This window comes from Vulpes vulpes, chromosome 2 (assembly GCF_048418805.1).
Source record: "Vulpes vulpes isolate BD-2025 chromosome 2, VulVul3, whole genome shotgun sequence".
NCBI lineage: Eukaryota > Metazoa > Chordata > Mammalia > Carnivora > Canidae > Vulpes > Vulpes vulpes.
This window is the reverse complement of record NC_132781.1, coordinates 160,958,561-160,968,531: the sequence shown is the minus strand read 5'-3', so window position 1 is coordinate 160,968,531 and position 9,971 is coordinate 160,958,561. Positions and strand designations below refer to the sequence as shown.

Here is a 9,971-nt window from a genome sequence, read left to right as displayed (position 1 = left end):
ATGGCTGCTAAGTGGCAGAGCTGGGACTGGAACTCAGGCATCTGGCTCCCACATCCATGCTTTTAATCAGGTCGATCTGCTCAATCAGCGCTGCCTCCAGGACTGGCACCGAGGACCTGATTAATCCATGGAAGTTCCCGTTCTCCTAGTAGATCAAGGAAGCTGCAGTACGGCAGGTATCGAGTGACAGGTCAGGGGGGAGGCTTTGCCTCCTAGGAGATTAGAAGCCACTGCCGGCATCACGGCACATAGTAGGCTCTCTAGTAGGCTCCCAATAGCTGTTGATTTCTCTGAGCAGAGTGACGGATGCCATGCCCTGTGGATGGAATGGACTGGAGTTGGGGAAAGGCCAGTTTTCCCCTACTGCAGCTTGAAAGTAGACAGATACTTAGAGATCGTAATCAATCTTCTGGATTACAAATGTAATGCAGGTACGAAAACAAAACCACAAAGTATTCACGATCATCCCAAGCACTGCTTGATTTGTAGGAACATGACCTCATCTCTGCCTCTGTCTTCACGTGGGCTTGTGTCTGTGTGTGTTCCCTCCCCTTATAAGGACACCCTACACTGAATTAGGGCCCACCCCTGGACTTAGGTGGACCTTCAACCCAGGACAATTTTATCTCAAAATCCTTAATTACATCTTCAAAGGCCCTATTTCCAAATAAGTTCACATTCGCAGGTATTGGGGGTTGGGACTTGAACATATCTTTTGGGGGGACACAATTCAACTCACCACAGTCTACCCACTACACGATCCATCAGAAAGGGATGGGTTTTATGAATTTAGATACGTCCATATAGCAGAATACTAGATTTTTTGGGAAAAACAGAATGGAAAAGCTGTTTCTATAGCGGTAAGGAGCTATCATTGCGCTTTATCTAGGGCAGGCAGCCAGGTACAAAATAAGGTGTAGATAGAATATGCTTTTTTAGGTAAATGGGAAGGGAAAGATATTTTATGTGCATAAAGTATCTCTAGAAAGATATACAGGAAATAGCACCCCACAGGTCCCAGGACCCCGGAATCTGAGCCAAAGGCAGATGCTCAACCACTGAGCCACCCAGGCGCCCCAATGTACTATCTTGTCAAAGAAAGAAAATCTAGGGTAGCCCTGGTGGCGCAGCGGTTTAGCGCCGCCTGCAGCCCAGAGCCTGATCCCGGAGACCAGGGATCGAGTCCCACGTCGGGCTCCCTGCATGGAGCCTGCTTCTCCCTCTGCCTGTGTCTCTGCCTCTCTCGCTCTCCCTGAATGAATAAATAAATCTTAAAAAAAAAAATCTACATTTAAAAGGTCATCTCTCCGGACACCTGAGTGGCTCAGCTTGGGGTGATCCTGGGGTCCTGGGATCGAGTCCCACATCGGGCTCCCCACAGGGAGCCTGCTTCTCCCTCTGCCTGTGTTTCTGCCTCTCTCTCTGTGTCTCATCTGTCATATCCATACCCAAAGATACAGAACAGAGTGAGCATTTTAGTGTCTTCATCTTGTTACATATAAACAGTAAATAAATTTTACTTAAAGAATATGGGCTTATATTCTGTCCAATGTTCTGGACCGTTTCACTTAATAACTTCTAACTATTTCTCCAGGCATTTAATGTTGTATAACATTTGGAATGACCTCATGGTTTTTCATTAAATGAATAACCCTTTCTAATTTTTTTGCTATTCAAGCGGACATTACAGAAAGACTTTGCAAAAAAATAATAAATAATAAATAAAATAAAGACTTTGCATGTTACCTTAAGATATCCAGTGAACCCGGCTAATCAGAACGCCCATTCTCTAAGCCTCCTGGTAATGGTTTTGTGGATGGTGGCCAGAGTCCAACCCAGCCTAGCACCTGGATTTGGCAGGCATTTGGCCCTAGCAACCCTGGGGTGGTAATTCCAGTCACTTGTTTTCCTGTGACCTGAGCTGCAGATTTAGAACCCTCTGCAGGGAGCAGGTGAGCCCCTGGCACAACTCCCTTCTGGTGGCTGGTCCTAGGGTCTCCTGGCTGAGCACCATCTGGTTATGGGGCAGGGTGACCAGTGGGCAGCAGTTCTGGGATTCAAATGACCACTGGCCAGGCTGAGCTGAGCAGAGCCACAGATTCAGCACAGCAGGGCACCCAGCCTCTTCACAGAGGGGAGCCCGAGGCCTCCTGAGGAGGCCTGGGGACCCCCCTCCCCGGAAGGGTCATGTGGGCTCTGGGGTAAGAGGGTCAGGAGAGAGTCACTGGGTTTGCTGTCCCTCCCAAAGTCTCACATGAGGTACCATGGTGTAGAGGAAAGGAGGGATTGAAAGTCACTGAACTCCCTGCCATGTATCCTTGGGCAAGTGACTACCTCTCTGAGTCTCAGTTTCCTCATCTGTAAAATAGAAATAATTCTAGAACCTGCTTCGCAGCCTAGATCCTGTTTCACAGAGTGTTTAAAAGGGGCTGAGGATAGAATGAGAAAACGTAAGAGGAAGCAGCCAGGACAGTGTGGTGCACAGCCAGTGTGGGCTGCCTTGGGATGCAGGAACTGGTAAAGGGATACGTGGTGGAGGCCACAGGCAGGTCTGCTGGAGGGAGGGACAGGGATGGGGGCTGAACCCCAACTCTGGTGTTGGGAGGAGCTTTCTGGAGTGAGTGCTCTGTAGGGACCTGCAGGGTCAGCTGTGGACTGCTGAGGCCATGAGCCTGTCAGGGCCTGGCTGGGGACCCAGCAAGTCTGGGGACCCCGGGAAGGGTGACACAGACCTGGGCCATGTGGGGATACCTGGGGGCCAGGTGTGGTTACTGGCCAATGTCAGACAGCCCTCCCTTGGGAAGTTGTGCCTTCTCCTCCCTACCTCACAGCCCTGCCTTTCTGTCCCCAAACCCCAGGGACTGACCCAAACCTTTCTTGACCAATACTCTGAGCCCTGGCCCAGGCTACAGCCTTGCCTGCGCCACCCCAGGGTGTCAGGACTTGAATGTAAAACCCAGGCTCTCCTTTGAGAAAGAGGAAACTCCCACTCCCCTTTCTACCCATCTATTGACTGTTTTCCAAATATAAACTCATAAAATTAGGGCCGCTGGGTGGCTCCGTGGTTGAGCGTGTGCTTTGGGCTCAGGTCATGATCCGGGGGCCCTGGGATAGAGCTGGAGTCGGCTTCTCCTGCCTCCGCCTCTCCCCCTGTTTGTGTGCGCTCTCTCTGTGTCAAATAATTCAATCTTTTTAAAAAAAACATAAAAGTAAACATGTGTTTTCAGACCAAGCACACCCCTCTTTCTGCTCTAGAGATTCAGACCTGCCTCCCCCTTTGAAAATGGATGATTTGATTCAATGCTTTGGAGAACAGGGAGATTGAGGCCCCGTGGGTGGGTACAATCTAATTTACTGATACAACACGAACGACGGATCACTATTTGCTTCGGAAAGCCTGGTTTCTCCGAGCGCCTGGCTGGCTCAGCCCGCGGAGCTTGAGACTCTTGACCCCACCTCCGGGTTGTGAGTTCGAGCCCCTCGTTGGGTGCAGGGATTACTTTAAAAGAAAAGAAAAGGCCTGGCTTCCTCTAGGATCTAATCCTTATCCCATTTGGGGAAGAAGGCACATGAGTTTGCGAGAGAGTGGGGCATGGGCAGCCGATGGGGTTCGGGCGCTTCACAGATGAACAAACTGAGGCCAGAGGGCTCCGGCAGGTTGCAGGGCAATCGGGAAGACGTTCTCCAGGCCGCAGTCACCGAAGCCTCAGCGCGTGGGCTCCGGAGGTGCGGGCGGGGAACGACCCTCCGGCCGGCGGGGTCAGGGAGCACGGACGAGAGCCCGGGACTGCAGCTGGGCGTGGGCTCCATTCTACTCCGCCTCCTTGCAGCTTGGCGACCTTGGGACTTGCTTAATCTTCAATTGCCCCTTATGCTCGAGGAGCGGATGGCCCCGGTTTGCTGGGCCGTCCGGAGCGGCAGAAGGGGGCGTGTTGGAAAAAGCCTCCCCGGGGACCCGCCCCTCGCCAGCGCGCGACAGCTGGGGGCCGCCCCCGGGTCCCGCGCCCTTCGCCCGGGGCTACGCGGGAACGCAGGCCCCGCCCCCGAAGCGGCCTCCCGGGCACGCCCCGCCCCCGGCGGCCCCGCCCCCTGGTAGCCCCGCCCCGAGCACGCTCGCGGGTAACCACGCCCCCAGGATGCTCCGCCCCTCGTGGTCCCGCCCCGAGCACGCCCCGCCCCCTCGTGGCCCCGCCCCGAGCACGCCCCGCCCCCCTCGTGGCCCCGCCCCGAGCACGCCCCGCCCCGCCCGGCCCGTGCGGCGGCCCTGGCGGCGGCGGCGGCGGCGCGCGAAGGTAGGAGGCCGCGGGCGCGCGCTGGGCGGGCGGAGGCCGCGGGGCGAGGCGGCGGCGCGCGCGGGCGGGAAGGCGGGCGCGCGCCAGGGGGCGGGCCGGAGCGGCAGTCCCCGCGCCCCGGGGCACCCCGCGCCCTCGCCGCGCCCCCGCAGCCCCGCACCCCCGCTCGGCGGGCGTCCTGCCTGCACCCCCACCCCTGCCCCCACCCCTGCCCCCGACGCTGCCCCGACGCTGCTCCCGACGCTCGCGGGCGGGGGCCGGCGCGGCGGGGGCCTGCGGGGCTGGGCGGCCCGAGCCCGCGGCGGGAGGCCCTTCCCCGCCGTCCCCACTAACGGCAGCTCCGCGCTGCGGCTTCCTGCGCCCCCGCCCGCCCCCGCCCCGGTCCCCGCCGCCCTCGCCCGCCGGGTGCTGCTGAGTTGCCGCAGGGGCGCAGCGGGTGCGGGATCCGGGCCCCCTGGGGCTGCTCGTCCTGGGGCCTGCTGCTGGGCTGGGCTGGGCTGGGCTGGGCCCCGTCGTGATTTCCCTGCAGACCCCCAGGACTGTGCCCTGGGCCGAGGTCTGCCCCCGCGGTGGCCCGTCTCCCCAGCGCCCCCTGGGCCTGGGCCTTGCCTGGGGGGCTGGGGGGGGTCCATGTGGTACCTTGTGCCCCGTTCATCGAGATTAACTCTTTCCCCAAGCTGGGCTCTCAGCAGGTGCTTAATAAATAAACAAGCCGTGTGGGGGCTGAAGCCAGCCTGGTCTCCTTAGGCAGCAGCTGGGCTCAGAAAAGACCCGAAGCAGAAGCAGCCTATGGATCTGGAGGCTTTGCCTGACTTGGCTCCTCCTCTCCCCAGGCTCTGCCCCAGCCCTGGGGGTGAGGGCCCGCCTGGACACCAGGCACCCTTCCCACTCAGGGGTCCCCTGATAATGTCAGGTCCCCCCTCCCCCAGCTCCTGGGATGCAGCAGGTGCTGCCATATGTTCCCTGGGGGTCCTGGGATTCCGGTCTGTGGGTGACGTCATCTAAGGCCAGGACTTGCCCGATGTGACCCGACCCAAAGCTCAGGGGAATTGTTCCTTTTTTCTTTTCAATTTGTTTCATTTAGCTCCCTATATTCTTACTTGTCTCTTTGCATTCATTCATTCATTCCTTCATTCACTCATTCTACAGCAGTTCGTGGAGCTTTGGCTGTGCAGACAGCATTGAACAAGGCCAACTTGGTCCCTGTCCTTGGAGGAGATAGACAACCTACATGTTAGAGAAAACCGTGTGCCTACGGTCAGGGACCACTTTAGCTGGGGGCCAGGGTTCGCTCTCTCAGTAGGTGATATTTTTTTGAGTCAAGATCTGGTTGACAGGCAGGAAGCAGCCATGCAAAAGAGGGAACAGCACTGCAGGCAGAGAAAGCAAGTGCAAAGGTCCTGGGCTGGGAGCATGCCTGATGTGTTTTGATGAGAATCAAGGCCAGCGTGGCTGGAGTGGCATGAGCACGGGGGGATAGAGAAGGGGATGATGAGGTGGGAGAAGTTGACCGGGGTCCAGGGGGGCAAAACTCATGTGCCTGAATTTTGTTATTTTATTTTGATTGTGACAGGAGATAGTGTGTATGTGTGTGTGTGGGGGGGGGACACTGAGCAGAAGCGGGAGGTGATCTCCATTGTGTGAGAATAGACTAGAACTGAGGGACCATCTCAGCAGTGCAAGCAAAAGATAGCAGTGGCTTATATAATACGCATGCGAGGGTGGTGCACACAGTACATGCTATGTAATGGCAGCTGTTGCTATGATTGCTCAAAACTTTGGAACCAGGCATGTCTGGGTCTCACATGTGGCTTCAGCTCTTCAGGCTGGGGAGCTTTGAGCAAGTTATTTAACTTCACGGAGCCTTAGTGTCATCATCTGTAAAGTGGGTAGAACAGTGCTGCCATTACAGGGCTGTCAAGAAGGTTAAAAGAGATGAGGTACAGATGCAGAGTGATGGGCAGAGGGCCAGGCTTGTGGTCGGTTCAATGTTTTTGTTATAATTCCTAGTCAGCAGTAGAGAATAAAGAAGGGCATAAGTGTGGGCAGCCCGGGTGGCTCCGCGGTTTAGCGCCGTCTTCAGCGCAGGGTGTGATCCTAGAGACGTGGGATCAAGTCCCGCATCGGGCTCCCTACAGGGAGCCTGCTTCTCCCTCTGCCTCTCTCTGTGTGTGTGTGTGTCTCATGAATAAATAAATTAAAAATCTTAGAAAAAAAAAAAAGGCATAAGTGGGCAAGGACACAGATGTGTTTGAAACTCATGAGTCATCTCTGAGGGGCTTTTGGCTGGTTCCTGGCGCTAAATCTGGCAAACAGCAGGCATGGACGGTGGGCAAGGCCAAGCAGGCTGGGAGGGTGGGCCAGAGAACAAGTGCAAAGAGTGGGAGAGAACGAGTGCAGAGTGTCTCCTCTGTACTTATTCTCCAAACAATGGCTGAAGTGTGCCCCTGTGTGCCAGGGGTACTGCGAAGAGCCGGTAACACTGTCGATAGTAATAATAGCGCTAGTAGGAGCCAACACTTAGGCCTTATTTAACAGTGCGTAATCATTAGGGTAGTACTAGCTGATGTGACCGTGAAACCCTGAAATCTCAGAGGCCTAACAGAAGTTTATTTCTCATTCATGGCAAGTCCTGTTGGGTGTTTGACAGGTGGCTTTCTACATGGCGACCCACGGACCCAGACCCCTCCACCTTGTGGCTCTCGCATCCCCTAGGACTTCAGCGTTCTTTCCTTCCAGCTGGAGGACAGGGAAGGAGGTCAACAGTTCCTCATGGGAGGCTTCTATGGGCCAGGTCTGAAGTGGCACACGTTCTTTCTGTCTTAATTCTACTGGCCGGAACGTGGTCACATGGCCATCTCTGACTGCAAGGGAGTCCCAGTTCCTAAGAAGAATCGGAAATACGTTTTGGTGAACACATAGCAGTTTCTTTTTTCTTTTTTTTTTAAGATTTTATTTATTCATGAGAGACACACATAGAGAGGCAGAGACACAGGCAGAGGGAGAAGCAGGCTCCATGCAGGGAGCCCGATGTGGGACTCAATCCCGGGACTCCAGGATCACGCCCTGGGCTGAAGGCAGGTGCAAAACCGCTGAGCCACCCAGGGATCCCCGTACACAAGCAATTTGTGCCACACCACATCCAAGCACACAGCTAAGCATGGATCGCCTTACTGGATCTTCATGATAGAAACAATCATTATCATCCCATTTTACAGACAGGGAAACTGAGGCTCAGAGGGGCGAAGTCAGTGGCCCAGGTCACACAGCTGGTGGGGAGGCTTAGCCAAGATTGGAGTCTGATGCTGAAGCTCTCACATCCAGACTTTTCCTCTGAAGAATTCCATTATTTTGAGATTTGGCTGCAGATGTTGGAGAACTGCATGGACACACAGAGTTTAGATGTGATTTCTTGGGATCTAGAGAACATGGTCAGACCCGAGGGGGAGAACTGTGGGCAGAGCCAAGGGTTCTGGCATCCTGTTCCCTTCCCCTGATCCCTTAGGGCACTGCTGGGGGAAGACACAGAATAATTTAGTTCACCAAGCACATGTGGGGCCACCTCTGTGCCAAGCTGGGCAAGCGGGGGTGCAGACCCTGGCTGAGGGGTGCTTGTGACCTACCCTCTGCTCTGGTTATGGGTACGCAGTCTGTAGAGGGGACTTCTGGAGGGTATCTGGAGGTGGGAAAATGAGAGTCCCAGAGTTTTGTACTGACAGCTCTCTGCCCCTGGCTGAGTTCACTTTTGCCTAGATTTGGCCTTGGTTGCCATGGCATCTTGATGGCACTTACCTTTTTGACCTGGAGTGCCCTGTTTCCTGGTTTTCCATCTGCAGAACAGATTTCCTAGTTAAGTGTGAGGGGTCCAGCTTGACTGAGGTGCATTTGTGCAGCACCTGCTGCATTCCTCGGTGTGACTTAGATACGTGGTAGTCTTTTTATTTTTATATTTTTGTATTTTTATTTTTTTAAAGACACAGAGAGAGAGAGAGAGAGGCAGAGACACAGGCAGAGGGAGAAGCAGGCTCCATGCAGAAAGCCTGATGGGGAACTCGATCCTGGGCCTCCAGGATCACGCCCTGGGCCGAAGGCAGGAGTCCAACCACTGAGCCACCCAGGGATCCCCATGTGGTACAACCTTAAAGGGAAAATACCTGGCCCCGCCTGGAAGAACTTACTGGGGGGCTGCCTGGCCCAAAAGAAATGAGCTTTGGGCTTACCACTCCCCTGCGGCGCGTCACTTTGAATAGGGGAGAGCTCTAACCTCTCTAAGCCTTGGTTTTCTCATCTGGAATGAGTTGAGGTGGGGATCTAATGAGATAAGCCAATATGCCCCCTATGGGACCCGGCGCTCCGAGGGGCCCCCCGGAAGCAGGAGGGACACTAATGAAAACAGAACAGCAGCCGCCGGCTCCTCATTGCTCACCCCAAGCCCGCTGGGTTCCAACCCCCTCTACCTTTCAGCTCACTGGATCCTCAGAGACGCTGTGTCGTAGTTGCTCTCAATCCCATTTTAGAGACGAGGGTACCGAGGCTCAGAGAGGTACCTTGTCCGAGGTCGTACTGCCAAGGAGCAGGAGAGCTGGGCTCCCCTGTGACCGCAGATGTGCGGCTCAGTCCAGAATTTGGGGCCTCACTGCTCCGGGAGCCTCCCAGGGGCGGGGCGGGAACAGTGGGAGGTGGGGGGTGGGCCTCTGGCCCTGGGGTACAGGGACTGTCCATTTTGGATTCTCAAATGAGTGAAATCGGTATTTCACACGACCGTTGTGCCCACACGGTTTTTGGGTTGATCCCCCAGACTACTCCGTGAGTGGGCGCCAGTATTATCCGCATCTTACAAGCGGACAAGGAGACCCAGAGGGGCAGAGCTGCTTCTTCAGAAGCACACGGCCTGTGGCCTGTGCGGGGCTGGAAGTGGGGGCGAGGGGATGAGGGGGTCCAGATCGCTTGGGGTGGGCCATTCCACACCTTCGGTGGTTGCCCTGACCCTGATGTGGGAAAGCGTCATCCCAGCACCCCGTGAACAGTCTTAGCAAACCACGTGACCCCCGCCTGGGTCAGCAAAGGAGGTCAGAGACTGGCTGACCCCACCCCCTGGGCCTGGCGGCTCTAGGACCCAGCAGCTGGGGAGGGAGGACAGTTTGGGGGTGTTGTGGAGGGTCCCGGTCTCAGGGCCCTCTTGCTCCCTCTCTCTATCCTCTCCCTTTCTCCCCACTCCTCCCATCCCCCTCCTTCCCCCTCCATCCCACCTCCCCCTCCCCTCCCCTCCTCCATTCCTCCCTCCTCCTCTCCTCCCCTCTCTGCCCTCCCCTCCTCTGCCCTCCCGGCCCCTCCCCGTCCCTCAACCCGGCCCCTCCCGGTCCCTCAGCCCGGCCCACCCCGTGGTCACATGGGGCCCCCGCCGGATTTAAGCCTAATCTGCACAGTGCTCAGCACAGCGGTCTGGCTGGCTGTGGGGTGGGCGAGCTGAGCCGATCTCTGGGGCCCTGGAGGGGGGTGCCCCCAGCCTCCCCCCATGAGCTTGGGGCTGGAGGAATCGTCGGAGGCCCAGCCGACACTGGAGACTGTTATCCAGGTGGGTCCTGAGGCCTGGGCCCACCCTGTCCAGGGCAGGGGAGTGTGGGTCTAGCAGGAATGGATGAGTAGTAGGTGAATCTCGGGGTCATGGGGTGGGAGAGG

General features: G+C 56.4%; 1 protein-coding gene across 6 annotated transcripts in view; it reads left to right on the top strand.

The window, feature by feature from the left end:
- The first annotated feature begins 9,718 nt into the window (after positions 1-9,718).
- CROCC (ciliary rootlet coiled-coil, rootletin) overlaps positions 9,719-9,971 on the top strand; it is a 40,501-nt gene continuing 40,248 nt past the window's right edge. For 4 of the 6 annotated variants that reach the window (XM_072751093.1, XM_072751094.1, XM_072751092.1 and 1 more), the window contains exon 1: positions 9,719-9,867. In XM_072751093.1, the coding sequence (XP_072607194.1) occupies positions 9,808-9,867 (60 nt within the window). In that variant the 5' untranslated portion in view covers positions 9,719-9,807. The remainder of the gene's footprint in view (positions 9,868-9,971) is intronic. The other 2 variants (XM_072751095.1, XM_072751091.1) reach the window with 1 other exon arrangement.